Source organism: Capsicum annuum, chromosome 4 (assembly GCF_002878395.1).
Source record: "Capsicum annuum cultivar UCD-10X-F1 chromosome 4, UCD10Xv1.1, whole genome shotgun sequence".
Classification (NCBI taxonomy): Eukaryota; Viridiplantae; Streptophyta; class Magnoliopsida; order Solanales; family Solanaceae; genus Capsicum; species Capsicum annuum.
Window position 1 is genome coordinate 165843194 of NC_061114.1, and position 23379 is coordinate 165866572.

The 23379-nt window shown below is 29.5% G+C and overlaps 2 protein-coding genes across 3 annotated transcripts; both read right to left on the reverse strand.

Moving 5' to 3' along the window:
• Nucleotides 1–472: 472 nt before the first annotated feature.
• Nucleotides 473–2204, reverse strand: LOC124898007 (zinc finger BED domain-containing protein RICESLEEPER 2-like). Its single transcript, XM_047411626.1, has 5 exons — nt 1692–2204; nt 1390–1565; nt 867–1242; nt 654–731; nt 473–550 (listed from the first exon to the last, which is right to left on the reverse strand). Exons 1-5 carry the CDS (start codon nt 2202–2204, stop codon nt 473–475), a joined length of 1221 nt encoding a protein of 406 aa, XP_047267582.1.
• A 2646-nt stretch (nt 2205–4850) lies between these two features.
• On the reverse strand, nt 4851–23154 carry LOC107867760 (2-oxoisovalerate dehydrogenase subunit alpha 1, mitochondrial). 2 transcript variants are annotated; one of them, XM_016714161.2, is made up of 9 exons: nt 22633–23154; nt 7441–7578; nt 7154–7336; nt 6328–6485; nt 6124–6223; nt 5931–6042; nt 5692–5831; nt 5387–5572; nt 4851–5288 (listed from the first exon to the last, which is right to left on the reverse strand). In XM_016714161.2, exons 1-9 carry the CDS (start codon nt 22906–22908, stop codon nt 5121–5123), a joined length of 1461 nt encoding a protein of 486 aa, XP_016569647.1. In that variant the 5' UTR covers nt 22909–23154; the 3' UTR covers nt 4851–5120. The 2 variants fall into 2 exon arrangements, with proteins under 2 accessions (XP_016569647.1, XP_016569648.1); XM_016714162.2 differs by lacking the exon at nt 22633–23154 and adding an exon at nt 8231–8700.
• Nucleotides 23155–23379: the final 225 nt, after the last annotated feature.

Here is a 23379-nt window from a genome sequence, read left to right on the forward strand (position 1 = left end):
GAGTATAAGAAGCAAATGCTAGCTATCATTGACATATAGTATCTAATGTATCATGCTATTCCATGTAAAATTCTGATGTGTTACAACAATATTGTCCTGATTAATGCAGTCCTAATTTTGAGCTTGCCGAATCCATGTTACAAAATGTTGCCTGTAGGTTCAGTATTTTTTTATTTCTAGAGGATAGATAGAAATCTATCCACTCATGCAGTTTAGGAAGAGAAGGTGTATCCCTTGTAGCTGTAAATGTTTTTTTCATCACATGTACACGGATGAAAACTAAAGATAACTTAATGATGTTCATCTTAGTTAATCATATTGTCAGCAAAAAGCAATTTCTTTTGCAATTCTTAGCAGGATCTATTATGTTAATGCCATATATCTATCTCTCTAGCTATTTGCAATTGTATAATTACTTCACTAAAAGAAGCTTTCTTGTGTATTTTTCCCTTTCATTTTCTATGGTAAAACTCTATAATGATTTACAGTAATTGAAGAGCAGTCCACTAGACAATCCAACAAATGATAGAATAGGTGGCTTACCAGTCCACTAGACAATCAGGGGTGTTCCATATGATATAGCAGACGTCAAATATCGGCAACAAAGGAAATACATGACTTAAAACAAATTATAGCTAGGATAGGTGGCTTACCAGATGCCCAGATTCAAGTGCAAAAAAGAAGAATCTCAACTCCACGTCAATCATCAAGAATGCTAGTATTAGCCAATTCTACAGAGAATTTATATTAATCAGACACAAAAATGTTAACAAACATTTACAATAATAATACAAAACTAATACAATTAGAATATTTTTACTTTGTTCAAGCTTTTCGAGGACATCTATATCTTCCTCAATACTAACAGGTTGTGATTCACTCCGAATCCAATCTTGAAGGCACACTAGAGTTTGCACCAATTTAGGAGTTAATGAACTCCTAAATGAATCCAAGATACGTCCACCGGTACTAAATGTACACTCAGATGCCACGCTTGAAATGGGAAAAGATAACACATCCCGAGCCATCTCAGCAAAAATAGGAAATCTGGATGAATGTATTTTCCACCAAAACAAGACGTTGAAGTTATTGGTTTCACCTTCATTTGCTTCATCAAGATACTTTTGCAATTCTATTTTAACCGTTGTTGTATTTCCAGCTTTATGTTTCATTAGATCATCCATGAATGACCCTAAAGACCCTATCGATTGAACAGTACTACCTGAACTCGAAGGCAGTGAACTAGAATTTTCAAATAAAGAGCTAGATAAAGATAAAGGATGTTGACTATCTTTATCTTTTGAAAAGGCCTTTACATACTCACCATACATCAAATTCATGTAATCTTTCACCCTACTCTCTAAAATTAGTCCTTTTTATTTCCCAAACATCATTTGAAGAGCAAAACCAACCGAAACAAACTTGTGCCGAGGATTCAGAACACATGAAATAAAAATCATCTTATTCATTTTCTTTGGACTACCCCAATACTTATCAAACTTTTTTTTCATATTCGATGCAATTTTACCCAAAAGATCATCACCATAATCGCCACTCAATATCAACTGCTTCAAATAACAAGAAACCTCACAAATTTTAAGAAAGTGTAAATTTTATGTGACATAGAGTGATCCAGATACTTCTTTGGTTAGATCATAAAAAATTTGAAGAAAATTGGTAATTTTCTTCACATGGTCCCAATCATCACTTGAAAATGCACAGACAATAGTTCCCTCTTCATCCTCAATAAATCGAAGGTAATGTGATAAGCCAATGTCACGATAAACATAACTCATCAACCCATTTTCACACTCAACTGCCCTATTCAACATCAAATATGTAGAGTTCCACCTCGTAGAAACATCCAAACATAACGATTTTTTACTATTGATATCAACATCTTCACAATATTCTTGGAACCTCTTACACCTTGCAGGGGACTGCCTTATGTATTTCACCGCTTTTCTAACCTTTTCAATGGACACGCCAGTCATTTTCAAACCATCTTGGACAATGAGATTAATAATGTGAGCCATACACCTTACATGAAGGTGTTGTCCATTCATGAAATTGGTTCCCCGTTTAGTAAATATCTTAGCTAACTCTTTCACAGTCACGTCGTTCGAACTAGCATTATCAACTGTGATGGTAAAAATTTTATCGATGCCCCAATCACGTAAACACTTACTAATCTCATTAGCCATGTCTTCACCTCTGTGACTAGTAATTGGACAAAAGTTAATTATCCTCTTGTACATAATCTATTTACTGTCGATCCAATGTGCAGTGATGCACATATAATTAATTCGCTGCAAAGAGGTCCAAGTATCAGTGGTAAGACAGACTCTTTGTTGGGCATCTCTAAAAGACCTCTTCAACTTTTGTTTCTCTTCATCAAACAGTTTAAAACAGTCATGTGTCACAGTGTAATGAGAAGGAATCTTAAAATGAGGTTGCACTACTTTCATAAAGTTTCTAAAACCTTCCTTCTCAACAAACCTGAAGGGGAGTTCATCCACAATCACCATGCGACATAAAGCTCTCCTAAATTGTTCTTGCTCAAATTTCCACGAAACAACAGCAACATCACCCGCAAAACCCCCCTGAACAGATTGAAAGCCTATTCAGTTTGATTTTTGTCAATAGTTTGATTTCGAGGCATCTTTGAACATGTTAACAAATGAGTAAGCATTGCCGTGGTACCATTTTTATTTGAATCGGCAAAATAATCTTTACCACAATGCTTGCACCTTGATTCCTTATTTCCTTCTTCATCAACAAATAATCCAAAATGATTCCATGCACGAGACTTTTTCTTTCTTTCTTTCTTTACCGTCGTCTAAACAGAATGTATTTGACGCGCAATATTTGAATTAGTGCTTTCATCGCCTAGGATCGCTGGCACTGCCTCATCAGTTGCAGTATTTTCAGCCATGTATATCAGTATATCTCACTGTAAAATAGAATTTAGATAATAATTAGACAACAAATCATGAAATACTTTCTAAGTAAACAAAAATTAAGAGATCTGTTTCCTTATTTAGAACCATATCAAATCCTTCACTAAGAATTTTAGGCATAAACAAAATGCAAGGAAAAATTAATAACAGAAAGCTACTTCAAGAAAAGAGGCTGGTGGGAAAACATTACAAAAGTGAACATTATTTTTTTCTTAATGTTGGGCTCTTCTTGGTAAGTGGTGTTATAAAGAAGTATTATTTCATTCAAAATGTACCAAAGAACCATTATCGAGGATTAAAGAGTCTAATAGCTTCAACACTTAAATTCTTTGTCACCCTTGGAACAAAGATACAGTGGGTACTTCAACTATAGAAACAATCTGAACAACCGGTTCCGTCGACCAAAACTATACTCTGGTTTATCAAGGACATATTTAAACCATTTACTAATCTGGCAGGAACCTGTGGTGACCAAGCACAGCAGATAAAGAGGCAATCACTAGCTTGAACTTTACCATTAACATTGTGATGTTATTTATAACCCCACGGCACAAACAAAAGGACGCCACAGTCCCATCACACAAACTCATAGCCATCAGAAAGGGATCATTCATGGCCACGAAACAGTTTGAACCTGCCAAATTGACAAGACTCCAACCACCATAGATCATTTCTCAAAAACATACATAAATTGGGTTCATTCATAGTAATCACAGTTCTCATCAAAACAGCACAAGAAATTCATGACCGGTTGTGGGATGACATCCTCTCAATGGAGAGGAAAGCATCAAGATTTTGCCAAAAAAGTGAATCAAAGAGTAAATAATCAAGGGAATCTCAGTCAGTACCTTAGTAAGATGAAAGTAGTAGGTCAACAAGAGGGAGAAGCTGTAAGATCGATCAGCTACAGCAACAAAAAGAGAGTAGAAGAGTAAGAGGCGGTGGAGAACTGGAGATGAGATGTGGATTTGGAAACTTCTGATTTAGAAACCCTACTCTTTCTACTTATCAATTATCATATATGTTATTTTGGGTTAGGCCGAGTAGAGTAATGGATTGCTGAAAGTTGAAACAGGTTTTTATTTTGTTGAATAATGGGTTGGGCCATTAAGTTTTATCATTAATAAAATGATAAATTAAACCAAAAAAATATATATTAAACAGGGATATCATAGTAGTTTTACTGTATTCTTATTGGGTTATCGATTAAACTGATAACCCAATAGATCAAAATCGGAACCGAACTGGTTAACCAATAAAAAATTTTATAAAACCAATAACAAACCAATAACCCGATACCAATAACCCAATAGTATTTTTATCGGTCGGTTCGATTTTTGCACAGCCCTACTAAAAGTAGGTGTGGAGCCACCTTGGAGCTACGGGGGTTCGGTGAACCCCTATAGTGAAAAATTACACTATTTATACATAATAAAATTATTCTTTATGTATATATTGTAGATATTGAACCCGATTCGGCTAGTTTGTGTATTTACTTCATATTTTAAAACCCCTTATTGAAAATCCCGACAAAAATGAGTAATAACGCCCGGTAGAGAGTGTTACGGTTCAATTCAACATTTTGTTCATTCTGCCACTGGGCATAAGACCTAATTTTATATTCTCTTCAGAAGCCCTTGCCTTCATATAGAAAAGGAAAGACTTTGTTGTAAATGATCATAGACTCGTTTATATATACAGTCTACCAGTATTTCAAGGTAAAAATGATTTGGTATCAAGCTGAAAAAGGCAAGAATTCCAGCACATGAAGACCCTGCATTGGGGTACTATATTGGGTCGGATATGATGATGGGAAATCCATTGAGAAAAAGCTCGAGTATACAAGTATTTTGGATTTCGAAATTAGAAAAAAGAATCAAGTCATCAACGGAAAGAGAATAAACACCATTAACATATAAGACAGGAGATGAAGTCGAGAAATTGTTCGAGAACTTCTGTTTATAATGCAGCTATATATGTAACTTCAATGAACCCTGGCAGTTTCAGAGTTGCATACTAGCTAGCTATCCAGAAATGGAGTTAGGATTTTGAGTTTATGACACCTGGAATTTGGAAAATGCAGTTTACTCGGTTCTAGATGAATTAATTATACATATTACGCGAATATTTAGCCTAGTGGTAACAGACTAAGCCTATAGGCTATATAGGAACATCAGAAGGATATTCTTTTGGGGATCTTTTTACAGCATCCTTAACAAATTTCACTTGCTCTTGAAGATTTGATGGCATTTTGTCATAAACATCTGTAAACAAATCTGTCAATGAAGGTTTCTGCACTTTTTCGGCTGCTTGAATTGCTTGCAACACCTAATCCAAAAGCAAGAAAAAAGAACATTATAAGCTTTTAGCAAATATCAGATGAAGATCAATGTTGTTTTGCCATAAATGGTTCTTGAATTTTGAACCTGTTTTCTGATGTCTCCACGAAGTTCGGATTCATTTTCATCACTCCACCAGCCATTTATTTGAAGGTATTTTCTGAATCTTGATATTGGGCTTTTTGCTGTTTTCCAGTGTTCTATTTCCTCCACGGGTCGATACTTGGTTGAATCATCAGAAGTTGAATGGTGAGCTACTCTATAAGTCATGGCCTAAAAGTTACACAAAAGTTGAAAATTTTAGTATGATTGTTTCTATGTTTAACAATTTCAAGATTCAGTGCAGATTTCTCAATATGTGTTGTAACTTGAACTCTGATATCAGTCTTTACCTCTACTAAAATTGGCTTTTGTTCCTTAATTGCCATTTCACGAGCTGCACGAATAGCACTATAAGTTGCCAAGGCATCATTGCCATCTACACGGATGCTTCTAATACCATATGATTGTCCTTTAGATGCGATCCCATCACCTGCCGTAACAAGATGTTGGAAAAACTATCCTAAGTAATATGGCGAAAATTACTAGTAAAGGGTGCATTTTATATCAAAAATTGAGTTTGGGAAAATACTTCGAAATTGTTGGTTTATAGGAGTGCTAATGGCCCATCCATTGTTGCGGCATATAAAGACAACCGGAGCATCCAATACTGCTGCAAAGTTTAAAGCAGCATGGAAGTCTCCCTGCAAATTATATCAAGAGAAAATCAGCCAATTAAAGAAGAATACCCCCTAAAACCGTGTTGTTTTGGTTAATTTAATCACCTCACTGGTGCTACCATCTCCAAAATAAGTGATGGCGCAAGCCTCCTTTCCATCCATTTTCAGAGAATAAGCAATGCCCGCAGCCTGAGGTATCTGTGTTCTGAGGGAAATGGAATTTGGAACAGGCAAATTGTTTAGATGGAATATCCTGAATCTTTAGGGAAAAGGGGAGAAAAGAAAATGCTTAAACTTTGAGATTCTTACGCTATCGGTGAAGAAACAGTTAAGTAATTGAGCTCATTTGAACCGTGATGGCATGGCATTTGCCTTCCTTTTCCAAAATCAAATTTGTTTCCAAACAATTGATTGGCAACCTGTTGCAGGGGGTAGCCGCGCCATAATATAACCCCTACTTCTCTGTACTGCAATGTACAGCATGTTAAATTACATCATTTCCAGGTTACAGGATCATGAAACTACAGTTGAAATATAATAACACAAACATGAGTAAAAAGACGTTATATTCAATGGTTCAATCATTATGCTAATGATAAATGTGTTTGATAATTAATCTCAAAGACAAACCAACAATTGAAGGGTCGCTTGGTTGTTGGCTAGAGTTACGCAGGGTTGAGTTATTCCTATCTTTTATGCATAAAATAATACATGGATTTCCTCGTTACTTATAATATATTAGTGAGGCAGGATTCTAAATTTCTAACCAAAAGCCATATTTGGTGCGTAGAATTTTATACTAGCCAAAATAATGCAAGTACCAAACATGATACAAGTTATGCAGGATTTAATACACGAATGAATCACCTCCTAACCAACAACCAAACGACCCTTGAAGGTTTTAAAAATCCCAAAAAAGGAACAAGAATCAAATCACCTCCTAACCAACAACCAAACGACCCTTGAAGGTTTTAAAAATCCCAAAAAAGGAACAAGAATCGAAACACATTGCTTTCCGCTCGTGCAACGTATATATATGCAAACAAAACATAAAATGTATACCAATAAAATGATCACACTTATTTTGAACCGACTTTAGATCTTGAATTCGTCTCTGAATAATAATAGCAAGTACCTGAGGCAACACGAAGTCGTCTAGGGTGAGAGCAGCAGCAGATGCTATATTGATAGCTTCTTCTCCAGCAGTTGTGAGATAAAAGGACAACCTCCCCTGCCTTTGTGCTTCATAAAAAATGGTATCCATAGTTTGAAGTGTCACCATTGAACTATACATCTTTACTGCCAATTCTTTGCTCGCCTAACCAACCACATTTAACACCCCAATAAATGTATCAAATTTCAAGTCATCTTTTTAACTTGAATAGAAATGGGATTGGAATTTGAATTCTAGCTCGCAAATACCTCCTCAAAGATTGCGCCTGGAATTGGATATCCATCATCATCAAGAACTCTATAACAAGGCAACCTCTTTTCAGATGACTCTGCAATAAATTTCATTTGAGTAGTTATTGGAACTTTTCCTCCAGGGAAATCCATCACCTGCTAATTGCATATTCAACAATTATTGTACCACACCTAAAACCAATATCACAGAAAATAAAGCTAAACATAGAAAAGTACCCAAAATTTCTTATATTTTCTTCTGGTATATAAATCTCTGACGAGACTAAACAACTCCTAGTTAACACGGTAAACATACTAAAAAGCAACCCGGTGCATAGCTAGCCGGGGTCCTAGGAAGGACCAAATCATAAGAATTTATTGTACGTAGCATTTCCCTGCATTTTTGCAAGAGCTATTTCCACGACTTGGATCCATGATCTCCAAAGTCACATAACATCAACTTTACCGGTCACTCCAAGACCCCTTTATTAAAGGAGACCTCCCATAAGGTCACCCATCCTAATATTACTCTCGCCGAAGCACACTTAACATCGGAGTTCTAATGGGATTTGGTGCGTTGGTGCAGGTATGATCACATCCCAACACCGGTAAACGTACTGATATGACTAAAACAAGTCCTCATTAATTGGCATCGCATATTTGATCTTTTTAGCAAAATAAAGCGGCATTTTGGTGTTTTTGCATGCAGGGCAGCATGCTTCTCTCAAGCACAAAAAAAAAAAACTTACCCTATTCAAAATTGTATGTATAATTATTAAAGAAAAATGAGTGAATAAAGCTATATAACCTGGAGAAAACAATCATCATCGTTTTCTGCTAACTTGGTAGATTGTTGTTTGAGTATGTTGGTTGACTCAAACCGGCGAAATGATAAAAGTCTTGCTGATGAAAAACCAAAGAATGTAATATGGGAGGCATGGAATTGGCCAATTTTATGGATTGGCCTAGAATTGGAGAAGAGGATTTTGAGGAATCCCATTAGATTATATCAAGTGAAATTCTCTGTGTTAAGTTTTTTTTTTTTTTTTTTGTAAATTATTTTCTTGATGCTCCACTTATAAAGAAGCAGAAGGAAATGTTGTTGGAGTTGAGACAGAAGAAGGGGAAACTAGTTTAGTCTTTTTGGATCATTGCCCAAGCATAAAACCAGAAAAGGGAAATGAACATCCCGTCATTTAATGTGACGGGATGAAATAAAAGAATTTGAGTCTTTGAAATGAAAGACAATTTTAGCAGTGAGTTAATTTTGGGATGAGCTTGAGGCAACATGAATTAGACCTTTAATCATAAATTTTTAAATAATTTTATTTTATCTGAAATTTATCAAGTTTGAGTCATAGATGAAATTATGTGTAATTATATTTTTGAAAAAAAAGGATAAAATGGCATCTAATGTAAAAATTTATGAAGATGAAACTAAAAAAATGAATTTGAGTATTCTCTTTTAATTTAATATTCAACTTTAAATTGAATTTAAAAATTTTATAACTAAACACTGATTTTAAAAGAAATTAAAAATATTATTTTAAAAAGTGAATGATTCTCCTGACACAAAAGAAATTTAGTGAATAATTTCAATGAATAATTCTCGTGATCAAGTAGATTTAGTGCATAATTCTCGTGACCAAATAGATTTAATGAATAATTTTTGTGATCAACTAAATTTAGAGAATAATTCCAGTGAGTAATTCTCATGTCCAAATAAATTTAGTAAATAATTCCAATAAATAATTCTGGTGAATAAAATAGATTTAGCGAATTTTGATGGAACAACGAAGATTGACATGATACGAGAAAGGGGACATGTATGAATTCTTTTGTTTTGTAGTGTTAAATGCACCAACTGCAACATCATACATGTATCACATGGCTGGCTGGACAACCCACCCACGCCCACCCCCTCCTTTCCGTTTAAAAAGTGTTAAAATTAAGTTATAAAAATATAATTTCATTTATTAATGTTATCAATCTTGATTCATTGGAATTCAAAGTGAAATCCAATTTTAACTCAAGGATTTAAATGAAACTGATTCATGAAAATCATTAAAATATTTAAATAAATTTCTATTTACTATATAGAGAGAGAGAAAGAAAAAGAAAAACTTATTAATTTTGTTTGATGATTAAGAAAGCTTTATAAGAAAACAAGTACTACAAAGTTTGGTGAATCGAAATATGATCAATCACTTGAGTCTTATTTGTCTACCTTCAAGATTAAGATAACTGAATTTGAATGTATATTTAAATAATTAACATGTTGTCTTTAAATTCAAAGATTAAATAAATGAGAATGTTTTATTTTTTAACATATTAATATGCATAATTATTTATTTTTAAACACATTAAATTTATAATTTAAGAAAGGATGATTAAATATTGAAAAAATATATATTTAATAAAATATATTCATTATTCAATAATAAAATATATATGTTTGTTAGAGATGATTTATAATGTGGTGGCAGTGATGGTTGATATTAATGAATAATAATGATGATGATAGTTGTAACTATAAAAAAGTTAAGTGTTGTAAAAATGGACATAATAATAACGACAACTATTGGTGATTGATATTGAGTGTGATGATGAAATTGACTGCAACGGTGTTAGCAGCAAGTATGTGGCCTAAGTTGTTGTTGTTTTTTCGTTTTTCCTCCTGATGCTTCGCTCGTCAAGAAGTAGAAGGAAATGTTGTTGGAATTGAGACTCCAAGAAGAAGTAAACTAGTTCTGTCTTTTTGGATCATTGCCCGAGTATAAAAAAAAAATAGGCAAATGAACACCCCGATCAGTCAAGTACTCAAGTAACGTGATGGAATGAAATGAAAGAAGATTTTGAAATTGAGTCTTGAAATTAAAAATAAAAAGTAAAAATAGGAAGCTATCATTATTTTGGACTGAACTTGAGACACTATTAAAGGAGATATTTGATCATAGATTTCAAATGTTTTTTATTTTATTTAAATTTTATTATGTTTGAATTAATGATAAAATTACGCTAATTATAACTTTTGTAAGAAAAATAAAATACGAGAGTACGTAAAATAATTCAAAGTATTAATAAATTTTATAATCAAAAACTAATTTTAAAACAAAATTAAAAAATTGAATTTAAAAAAAAAAAATTCTCGTGACAAAATGAAGACGGCAAGAGTAGGACAGAGGACACCTGTATGAAAGTTTGTTTTTGTAGTGTTAGGTGCACCAATTGGAACATCAACATGTATCAAATGGCTGGCTAGAGCCGTTAATATAGGCCTGTTGGATCAGTAGGATCTAATTTGTGATTTGATGGATTGGATTAAATTTATAATCCATTTAAAAATAGAAGTTTATAATCTGATTAGGATAAGTTCGTTGAATTGTGAAGTTTGAATAATATGGATTGGATTGAACCATAGATCAAATGAAAAATTCAATAGAGTATTAAGAATAACAAGAAGAGTCCAAACTTAAAGTTTACACGAATCATCATAGATTTTAAATATTTATGTTTATAAAATATAAAATACAACCTTTTTTAAGGAGTCAAAGATGATTGATGAGGATGAATGGTAGTGAAATACGCCATAAGTGTCATGAATATTTGTTTTTTAAAGAGTTTATTTTCACTTGCAATGAATTAAATATTGACATTCTTTTTGTGTGTGTTTTATTATGATCTATTAAAATATAATTAGGTTAACATTGCTATTTAGCTAGCTTTATTGTTACCCATTAATTATTTTACTTGTTTATCAATATCTCTATTTAGTTTAATGATATCATGTCAGAAGTTATTTAATTTCGTAGATTATTAAAATCTTTTTTGTAAACTTAAGACTTGATTAATAAGTTGTAACACTTTGTAATATTATATTGTAAATATTTATGTTATTAACATTTTAAAATTTAACTTAAGATTATAAAAATAATATATTTCAAAAAATAGACTCGCCCGTGGAGGTCCGTAAGAGTGATGAGTTAGACTTGCTATTTTTTGGCCCGTCATCTTGATGGGTCAGCTCAACCTAAATCGTCAAATTTTAAATTATTCATGTGGATTAGTCCATATGGGTTGGGTCAGACAGTATTGACAGCTCTATGGCTGGCTAGACATAAATGTCAAAATTAATTTACAAAAATACACTTAATTTTTATAAGAAAAAATTTCATAAAAGCACAACTTAAGTTACTAATATTACTAGAAATTCCTTCACTTTGTAAAAATTATAAATATTTATATTTTTATTATTTTTAATTAAAAGTGGAAATAAATTTTAAAAACACCCACTTTTTTCGGATACAACTTTACCAATTGATTCTATGGTTCCTCCTTCAACGATAAATTTTTTGGTACGGTTTCATTCCATAAGTTTTTCTACTTCTTCACATTTTTGAATTAAGGTATTTTTCACCAAATTCATAGTCACTATCTTCTTATCAAGTTCAACAACTTTTATCAAAAATCAAAATTAAACATCTTCAATTTTTCTAAGGTTAACATATTGAACATATCAAATTTTTTAGTCTATATCGGTTCAATTAACATAATAAATGCAGATTTAGGACCATCTTTTAATTTTGAAACCTCTCAAACCAACAACATCAAACAATATGTAGATGTTGTTAATTTTGTTCCTGATTTTGTTTGTTATTGGTCAATAATTTAGGTCGAGATACATAATTGGATACATCTGATACTTTTCTTCATTTTGTATCTCTGGGTATTTAACATTGTAGCTGTATGTATCTCTCGTTTATTATGTTTGTGTGAAATATACATATTAGAGATATATATTAATAAAGTAAGAGATACATATAAAGTACTTATATGTACAATATGTATCTCTTGTTATATATTTTATGTGAATTATGCTTATGAAAGATACATATTATCACAGTAAGAGATATAATTAATGTTGTTATATGTATAATATGTATCTCGGACAATCTATGTTAATGCATATATTATTGTAGATACATGTATGTTTTAAAATAATATATATCTCTTACAAAATATCAGAATAGTATTATGTGTATGTTTTTTATATTATTTGCATTAATATTCAATTTGATTTTTCCTTAAATATTGTTTGACTTGTAAAGTTCAAAGGCACAATGAAGATTAATGTAAAAGTTTACACGTTGAATTGAAGAAGAATGTGGAAAAAAGCAAGAATCAACAAATTCGTTGAAATTATAAAAGATAACAGTAATTACTACATTTAAGGAGTAATTTACTCTACAAATCTTCTAATTAATAGCAAAATATTGTTGAAAAATATGTTCAGTTACACTTACAAAATATACGAAGAAGAACATAAAAATAAAGGTTTAATAATTCGAACAACCAACATAAAATTTGAGGCTTAAAACACGCACAAAACACTTTCCTAAAAATTATATTTGCTTCCTCTCCTCTGCGAGATTGTTATGGGATTTAACGCAAATAGTTTTAATAGATATGACAAACCTACTGAATTCTGCACTAAGCAATTAGTGAAGAGATTCTTCCGGAAAATAAGTGTATGAAACTTGATCTTTTTGGAGAAGAAAACATTTATTCTCAGAAGATAGAGAAGACAGAAAAGTTACATTAAAAAATAAGTAGCAAGAGTTTAAATAGAATTGTTGGAAATCAAATAATGAAAGTATACGACCTTTCATGTAAAAGATACATCTTCATCTAAAAGATACATTTTATTAAAAAAAAAAAAAATACTTTTTTCTTCAAAAAACATATCGTTTTAAAAAGACATCTCTTCATAAAATACATTTATTAATTTAAGTTAAACAAAAAATTCAATAAATATCCCTTAAAAGGGGGTCATTTTGTTAATAATGTAATATTTTGAAATATTCTTCAAAAAATCTGTATCAGTAAACATAGTTTCCTTCTACCATTTGAACCTCTTTGTGGCGGAATTTCATCTACTGACCATTCTTCATTAATAACCATTTACTTCTGGAATATTGGTTTTTGAATTTGAATTCATTGAGGTCTTTAGTGATGGTGTTTCTTTGGTTATTTTATTCTTTGGCAAAGAAGAGTTGATTTTGGATAGATCTGGGGCGGATTTTTTAATTGTAGGGGAAGTGGTTTTGGTTAGAATTTAAGTATTTGGTGGAAGTGGAATTAAGCTTTTTTAATTGAGATTTTAGTGCAAGTTTCTCTTCTAGGGTGGACTTGATGAGCTTGATTTTGATTTTGGTTGAACTAAAAACTGAATCAGACAAAGAAAATTTCATTTTTGCAAGCTTGATTTGATTATGGATTGTACCAAAATCAGAGGAAAAAGAAGAAATCTTGGTTAATTTGGTTTGATTCTTGGAAGAGCTTGGAGATTTGATGAGCTTAGTTTAATTCTTGGAACTAGAAAGTGAACTTATTTTAAATTTTTTCTTGATTGATTGTATCTTGATTGATTGTAGAGGATCATCATCATCAATGGTTGAAATGGACTTTTCTTGATTGGAGTAGGAAAATCATCATCTTCAATGGTTGAAATTAATTTCTTCTTGACTGGTTTAGAAAAATCATCATTAATATCTAGCTCCAACATTCTTCTTCTAATTCTTATTGATAAAAATATTAAATTGATATCTTTATGGTTGTTCTCTTGGTGGTGTTAATGGCGAAAATGAAAAAAAATTGAGGAAAAAGACATTTTCGTAGCAGTGGTGGGGGATGAAAGGGGAGAAAAGTGGGGGAGAAGGGGGGGGGGGGGCGGGGGGTTGTTGTGTCTGCTGAAGAAGAAAAAGAAGAAGGAATTGGGGTAGGGTGATTTTTTTTTTTAAATTATAATTTCTTACGTGGCAATGACGTGGCGTTGATTTGACGATGACATGGCACGTGTATAGTGCACTCTTCATTTAATTGTGCATTTTGTAGGTTTAACTTATATTCGAATTCAGAACGAAGAACAAGCATTTAAGATCAAAAAATTGATATTATTTATATCTTTTAAGTGCAAAGAAGTACAATATGACTTGCTGGTCATATAAGCATTTAAGTTTTGAAATAAGTAACTAAAAATCATGTAATATTGTAAACCTAAAAGTCATGTTGTTCCTACCTTAGCATTAGATTACTCTTCATGTTTCTATCTTATTTGAAAACTTAAAAGAAAAAGATAAAAAGGAGGTAAAGAATGAACAAGATTAAAGAAAGTGATAGGTAGGGATGAAGCCAATGAAGTGAAAGGAAAAGAAAGAGCAAAAGGTAAAAGATACTTCAATTAAAAAAAATACATGTTTTCAACTTTTATAGCTTAAGGAGTATCAAGGAAAACTATGTTTTAAATTTGTTATAAAGGAAGAAAAACTAGAGGAAGTGAGTGTTAACAACAAATTAGTATGTATATATATATACTAGTTATCCGTGGTCCGTGCTAAATCTGAACCCAAACTTTAAATATAAAAATAATAATGCTTTAATTAAAAATTTTAATTTATATTATATTCTTTTACTGCATGATTAATAAAACCTAATGACAGGTCAAAATGAATTGTTCATAAATTTTTATTATTACTAAATTTGTCAAAACTTTATAATTAAAAAAAGAGTAATTTAGTTGACTTTTTTATTCATAGTTATAGTATTTTTAATTTTGACATACTCCTTAAAAAAATTTCTCCTCCATAAAATAAAAAGTAATCTTCATTACGTTACCTTAATTAAATAGTATCAATTTACTATAAGTTTTTGGTTATGTAAAACTTTAGTTGTCTTATATTTGATTTTAAGAAAATTATTAAGACCATCATCATTATATAAAATATATTCACTACAAGTCTATATATATAATAAAGCAAAATACCCTAGCCTAAAAGTATGCCAAGTTGCATCTTAAGAACTAGCTACTTGACATTTGACAATAAAAAACTATCATTTTATAACAAAAAACTATTTTGTTGATTATTTAAATATTTAATATTATTTCATGTTTCATATTGTGGTAAAAAATAATTAAGATTCATTCCTATTGGATGAAAACTCATATGATTTTTCAATTATTTTTTATTAAGATTAGTAGTTAATTATTTCATATTATTTTATATTTTATTAATTATTTATTTATTAAAGTTGTTTTGTTAATTATTTAAATATTTAATATTATTTCGTATTTTATATTGTGGTAAAAAACAATTCTTTCAAAAGTTGTATATATTGTTATTATTGTTAAAACTTATGACACTACAATCATGTATTTGTCAATTAATTATAATCAAACAATTTATATAATAAATATTATAGTCATTTTAAAATAAAAAATATTGAAAATAAAATGTCATCCCTCTAAGTATGTAACCAATTTAAATAATGAGATTATGAAATTATGAAAATGATGCCATCCCTTGAAGTATGCAAACAATTAATTTAAATAATATTATAAAAATAATATTTTGAAATATATACTATTTTAAGAAATATATATGGAGTAGAAAGTAATGTTAAAAACCAGCTAGTATTGACTACTATAGTACTATTGTAGCAGTAAATATATTTCAAATACATAATTGAATTTAAATAATAATAGTTTAGGATGAATCCTTAATTTAAGCCACTTAATTATGGAGGAAATCAATCACGCCATACATGATTAGAATCTATATTAATTATGTTTTGAAGTCAATTAGAATGCAAATCATCAATTACATCGTTTTCTATTATGAAATATATAACGATCTTATTAGAATTTTAATTTTTTTTTTTAAAGGTTAGTGTTACACACGGAAAGATCTTACGGATATGATTAGGCTAAAGTAGAGGTAGTATATAACCTCTCTATATGAAAAACTAAAGTTATGGGTATAGAGTTCCAACGAAATTCTTATTTTTAAATAATTTATTCTATTAAATATGATAAATTTTATGAAGAAAATATTTTATATATTGAAAGATGTAAAATAAAAGAGAGTTGATTAAATTTGTAATTTGCAATTTGCAAAATAAAAGAGAGTTGATTAATTTTATTTTTTTTTACTCTTATAATTGAAATTCTTTATGAAGTGTATCCAAGTTTATAATTTTTTCAAAAAAAAATTGTAAAACTACTTTTCTTATTTATGATTATTTAAGGGCATGTGAGAAGCAAGTGGATAATTAATATGAGATAGACGGAGTACATCTTTAATTTAAAACTATAAAATTCAAAAGCTTTAATTGAAATGAAAGAAGTATAATGTCAAAGACATAAAATATATCAATCATAAATATTCATGTAAAAATGAACTTAAAAGAAAAAATTGAGTGTTAAAAAAAAAAAGGGAAAGGCAAAAGAAAGAAATGATTATAAAAGAAAAATAGAAAAGACAAAAGAAAGTCACATAATGCAACGTGAATGGATAAAATTTTTCATAAGGGCTACCAAAACTTGTTATCCACCCTTCTATATAAGTAGTATATATAAATTGTTGCCTTTTATTTTTTTAGCCTTTTACTTGCATTGGTTCAATATAGCCTCATGCTTCATTTTTTTTAGTAAATTAAATTTATGAGCATATAATTAATTTCTTTTCTAATTTCTCAATTCAATTCAAGTTCATTATTGCAATCAGTAAAATAAAGACGAAAGTCATCAAGTGGATCAATTATTTTCCTCAAGTCTGCTTGTATGTGGTGAAAAATGCATAATTTTATTTATAATTTCACATGAAAAGAGTTTATGCTAGTTAAACGTGGTGCTTTAAGTGTAATTTTATACTAAATTAATGAACAGTGAGAATCATTTGATTCTATGTATATAGTTTATACTTACAAATATTGATTCTCAATTGACCAAAATAAATTTAAAATAATTTAATTTTAATTTATATCATTGCCTTAATTTTTAACTTTATCAATAATCTTAATTTTTGGTATTTGATATATGTTTGATATTTTCAAAAGTAATGAATAAATTGTCCACAAAAAAAAATTATTCAATTCATAGTTAAGAAATACATCAGAACCATACTCAATTTCGTATAAATAAAATATAACCTCATACAATGACTAATTTTAACCCTCTTTTTTTGCTCTTCTTTATCCACACGATATTTGTGCAAACTCTTTCTTATGAAAAATAAATTATTAGATATAAATACAAAGAAAAAAAAATGGTGAATTATTCATGCAACAGAAGAAAGTTCTCCACGATCAAAATATTTTTTTTCTTAAACTACGTTAAATAAAAATTCCCAGAAAGGTTTTTTGGAGATGCTTGGAGGTGAGTGGGATCCCAGTGACGTACATCAGATCGATTAAGCACATGTATGAAGGAGCTAAGACTCAGGTGAGAAAGACGGGAGGAGATTCAGAGCATTTTCCTATCTTGACAGGGTTGCATCAGAGATCGACTCTTAGCCCCTTTTTGTTTGCTTTGGTGATGAATGTATTGACGCGGCGTATTCAAGGAGAGGTGCCTTGGTGCATGCTTTTTGCGGATGATTTAGTATTGATTGATGAGACGCGGAGAGGTGTGAATGATAAATTGGAGGTTTGGAGACGAACCCTTGAGTCCAAAGGGTTCAGGTTAAGTGGGAGCAAGACAGAGTATATAAAATACAAGTTTAGTGACTTGAGGCAGGAGGACGAGGTGGTAGTTAGGTTGGATTCCCAGGTTGTGGGTAGGAGGGATAACTTTAAGTATCTCGGATCCATGATTCAGGGAAATAGTGAGATTGATGAGGATATCTCCCACCGTATTGGGGCAGGTTAGATGAAGTGGAGTCTCGCCTCGGGAGTGTTGTGTGATAAGAAGGTGTCGCTCAAACTTAAAGGAAAAATTTACACAGTGACAGTCCGTCCGGCCATGCTGTATGGAGCGGAGTGTTGGCTAGTGAAGAACACCTATATCCAAAAATTAAAGGCGACGGAAATACGAATATTGCGTTGGATGTGTAGGCTTACTAAGAGTGATGGGGTCAGGAATGAGTGTATCCGGGAGAAGGTTGGAGTGATTTCGATGGAGGACAGGATACGGGAAGTTCGTTATATTAAGTTATCTTAAATAATTTTTTTGAGTTAAAGATATTGTTGATTTAAAGTAAAGAAAATTTTAATTAAAAGATAATCTAACAAGTGGCAAGAAGAAACCAATTACAAAATTTCAAGTCCAATGATTTTAACAAGAAGAATAAGGACAAAAATGAAAATATATAAGAAAAATTACCATCACTTGCAATGTGCAATAACTTTATTTGACCAAAAAAATGAAATACCAAAAATGTCCTTACGAGGACTACCAAAAATTGACATCCTCTCTTATATATAATAGTAACTAGTTATATGTGGCCCGTGCTAAAGCCCGAGCACAAATTTTAAATATAAAAAGAGTAATAATTTAATTAAAAAAAGTTTAATTTGTACTATATTCTTTTACTGTATAAAAAATAAAATTTAATGGCATGTTAATATGCATTGTTGATAAATTTCCATTGTTGTTATTTTTATCGAAAATCTATAATGATTAAAAAAAATAGAGAATAATTTAATTGATCTTCTGATCCATAGTTATAGTATTCTTAGTTTTGGCACACTCCTTTCTCCTTTGTAAAAGAAGCGATTTTCATTATGATGCCATAATTACATAGTACCAATTTAATAAGATGTTTTTGGTTTGGTAAGAATTCTTTTATGTTGAACTTTTTTCTAAAGAAAAATTATTAATATCGTCATGATTTTATAAAACATAATTATTCAAATTAGGTATAAATGTTAAAAGTAAAATATGATATAAATCAGAGGACGCAAAGAGCTTAAATAATTTATAAAATTTTGCTACTCCTTCATCCCAATTTAAGTTTGTTATTTTCTTTTTTTGATTTGTTTCAAAAAGAAAGTGTGTTTCTATATTTAGTAAGTTTTTCAATTTCAACATTTTACATGGTAAGTTTAACACTACAAAATTTAAAACTTCATACTCCATATGTCTCATATTAGTTATCTATCAAAAATAATAGTTCTAAATTACTTGTCAATTTACAAAACACTTATGATTCTTTTTTAAAGCATAAAAAAAAAATTAAGTTTAAAAAGAATTTCTTAGGGGTTAAATTAGTGAAACTATCCTTTTTATTTATGATTTTCTAATGACATATGAAGGAGAAATTAGATAACTAATATGAGACAGAGGAAGTATATCTTTAAATAAAATCACAAAATTCAAAAAACTTTTTTTATTTCTTAAATTTTTTTGTCCAATCAAACTAAAATAGTTAAATTAAAATGAAAGGAGTTACAATGTCAAGATACACTATTTATAGAGACCCATATAGAAATAGAATTAAAGAAAAAATTGAGTGTCAAAAAGAAAAAAAAGCAAAAGACAAAAAATAAAAATGAATGCAAGAGAGGAAGGGAAAAAATAAAAGGCAAATAAAAAATAAAGTCACATGGAGCATCCTAAGAGGGCGAATAATTCAATAATCCGATACCGATATGTTAATAATATTTTTTCAATTTGAATCTATCATTTAAATACATTTTTACACACCTTGCTTGTTTGGATGAATTTATAACTTTTGATTTATAAGCATTCATAAATCATAACTTATGACTATTGACTTATTTTCTTTTTTGACTTAGCAATAAATTTTTAGAAGATTTTTTTAAAACAAATCTTCATCTTGATATTACATCAGTACCCAAAAATAATTTTAAGTTAAAAATCAATTCAAAATGACTAATAGACAAGATAAAGTAAGGGAATCACACAAATTACTACAATTTGCCACACCAATGATAGGGGCCACATTGAATGAATTTAAAGAAAAAAATTAAGTGGAAAAGTGAAAACGAAAACTGAAGAACATGTGTAGCAACATGATTCGTTATTCTTAGCTGTGAGGACGATGAAAGTTATGAATTGTCCCTTATATTATTATGTAGTAAGACGTAAAATATAAGTAAGCAAGATAATTTTTTTTTTCGAAATGATAAATATCTTTTGATTTGATATAAAGTTTAAAAAAGTAAAAAATAATTTTTAATCTTATGTCTTAAATTAATAATACGTAAAATGTATCAAAAATTATTTTAATCTTGTGATATTAAACATGATATGTGAAAAATTATAATTCAATAGATAAAAAAAAAGAGGCAATTTTTTGAAATAAGTTTAAACGAAAAGTAAGACAAATAAATTGAGTGTATGAACTATCATTTAAATATTTATAAATTTTATCATTATTTTATTTCAATAATTATTTTGTAGAGTAATTAAATATGTAAATAACAACTGATTCTATTTTTACGTGGATTCATGTGAGATATTATATCAATTGAATTTGGGATGTAAAAAAATTTATAACCAAACTTTGAAGCCTAAAACATAAGCAAGCAAGATAGAACTTTTTCTGAAATGACAAATATATCCTTGATCGTCCTATTTTTCACTCTTCTATATAATATATATATATAAAGAGAAAGATTTTTTAGATTTGAGACTAAAATATTTTTATTATTTATATGTTATGAAAGGATTATTTAAATAAATTATTACCGCGCGAAACGCGATCAAATTCAGTAAGTTATTAAAATATTTGAATATCATCATTCAGGTCACTTTTCAATTTCGGAATTTCCTAGACATCGATAAGTTGTGTTCCCACAACCTGTTCTTCTAAATATTGAGAGATTAATACTTACTACTACTAAACTGATTACATAAAGTCGAATAAAAACAATTTATAACTTCTTACCTAACAAACTGACAACTGAATTAATTCTATACAGAAGACGATTAAAATCGATTTCATAAAGTCTAACCTAAAAAAATGGGTTTTTGTTTTTGAATTAAAGTCTATTAACCAATTTTTTTTTCTCTAAATCAAATTCTGCGTAGTAACATTTTCCCCAATATTTCATCTAAATTGAGATTTTGATATGAGGTATGTGGTTATCCATTTGTAGAAATGTCTCTGTTTGACAATAATCAATTGTTTTTCCAATCAAATTTGACGTAACAAAGGACTACCTCTGTCATGTCATTCTGAAGATTAATGACAAAATCAGCAAATTGGAGATTGTTTCGTTGAAATATCAGAGATCAAATGAATTTTTCATGATTTGAAGATATCTTAATTTTAAATTGTATTGGGTACGAAATTATTTTATTAGAATGTGACATCTTTTGATGCAAAATTAAATTAAACTTTAATACAAATAGCGAGTACTTTTTTTAAAAAAAAAATAAAAAATTAGTAGGTTATGAATCACATTCTCACTCTTACATCTTAGCAAAATACATATAATTATTTTGTTTTCTTTCATTTTCTACTCTATTCTTGGATAAATGCTAGACTTCTTTTGAGAGTTGTCTCAAAATGAAACACGTAATGGTGACTCACTTTTGTCCAATGCGTCTAAAACATTCATTCTTTATCAGCTACATTATTGTATAATATAATTGAAGAACGTGCTTAATAGTATATTCTCTGATTTTATTAGTGTCAATGATTAAAAATACAATTAAAGTTTCCTAACTAAATTATTAAGTGTGTAAATTTCTACTTAAATTATTATCGATTAATTCACAAAATAATTTAAATTATTAATGACTCACTTTTCGTAATTTAAATAATTAACAATTTAGGTAATGATAATTTGAATAAAAAATACACACACATAACAATTTAAATATAAAAGTCAAAAAATTTAAAATATTTTACATGTGTCATGTTTCACTCATTTTATTAAATCCTTTATCTTGAACATGCAAAAAACCAGGGCAACTAATCAAATACTTTCCTGCGTTTTAAAATAATTTTTCATATATTTGTTTTGATTTATTTATTTCTTTTATATAATTAAGAAGGTTTTATTATTATATTTTTTGAATGCTAACTTATCAATAGATGATTAAATAAAGTGTACACACTCAAAGCATATAATAGATTACTTTGATAAAATAAAATTTTAATAAATTTTCTTTAAAAAAATTATCAAATCAACAAAGATTAACTATTTTAAATGAGATTAAGAGAGTATAAAATGGGACACAATGTTATTTTATTAATGTAAAAATGATTTTAAGAAGTTACAAGATGAAGAGAATCTTTGACAATCCAACTAGAAAATTTATCTAACTTATTTAATAGTGTAATCGGAGTAAAAAACTTGTTTAACAATATAGATATTTGAATTGACTTATATTTACTCAGTCACCATTCAGGAGGAGAAGAAGAAGAAGGAAACTTTTTTTAAAAAAAAAAAAGACATTACCTGATTTTCATTATTAATTTGGTGATGACCATCTTCTTCATAGTATATTGTATCGAACTGTGCCTCTCCAGCTTTATTGGACTGGTAACGTTCCAGTCGAAAAATGGCGGGAAACTCACCGGAAAAAGTCGCCGCCGGCTTAATAATACCACCGGCGGCAGCACTTGTATATGATGAAGTTTTTGAATTTCTTTGATTTAGATGTGTTAAGAAACAAACTTTTTTACTAAGAAAAAAATGGTTAAATTTTCTTGATCTTGATATCAAATTTGTCATTTGAGAGCTTTCTTGTTAATTTTCTTGAAGAAAAACAAAAGGTTAAATATTGGATTGTGATGATAATTAATGAGCTCGAAGGGGAAGTTGAGATATGTATTACAGAAAGATGGGTTTAGTTCCAATTTTAATGGGTATTTATATTTGTAAGTAGTATAGTGGTAGAAAGACTATAGTCATCATCAAAATTGGTTTCATATATTTAAAGAGATACGTAGTGGTTATATGATCAAAGATGTCAAAGTTTGAATGATAGATCTTGCAATTTTTTAAAAATTTGAGGAGTCAATGAGAACCAACTAGACTTTATCTACTTTACTGTTAATTAGGAGTAGATTTAAATTTTTTTTATAGAGGTTTAAAAATATAAAAATTATAATTACATAAAAAAATTAAAAAGGATTTGAATATTTGTAAGAATAATTTAATCTTACGGATAGAGTATAATTTTTAATTGAAGAAGATTCACAT

Bases quoted from the DNA above. Each gene is read 5' to 3' on its own strand.
- LOC124898007 (XM_047411626.1), bottom strand. From the start codon at position 2,204: ATGGCTAATGAGATTAGTAAGTGTTTACGTGATTGGGGCATCGATAAA. The intron at 1,566-1,691 runs GTGAAGAAAATT...TATTTGAAGCAG, and splicing joins CAAGTGATGATTGGGACCAT to TTGATATTGAGTGGCGATTA. The intron at 732-866 runs GTTAGTATTGAG...AATTCTCTGTAG, and splicing joins TTCGGAGTGAATCACAACCT to AATTGGCTAATACTAGCATT.
- LOC107867760 (XM_016714161.2), bottom strand. From the start codon at position 22,908: ATGACAAATTTGATATCAAGATCAAGAAAATTTAACCATTTTTTTCTT. The intron at 6,486-7,153 runs GTACTTGCTATT...TGTACATTGCAG, and splicing joins ACGACTTCGTGTTGCCTCAG to TACAGAGAAGTAGGGGTTAT. The intron at 5,573-5,691 runs GTAAAGACTGAT...TGTAACTTTTAG, and splicing joins AAAAGCCAATTTTAGTAGAG to GCCATGACTTATAGAGTAGC.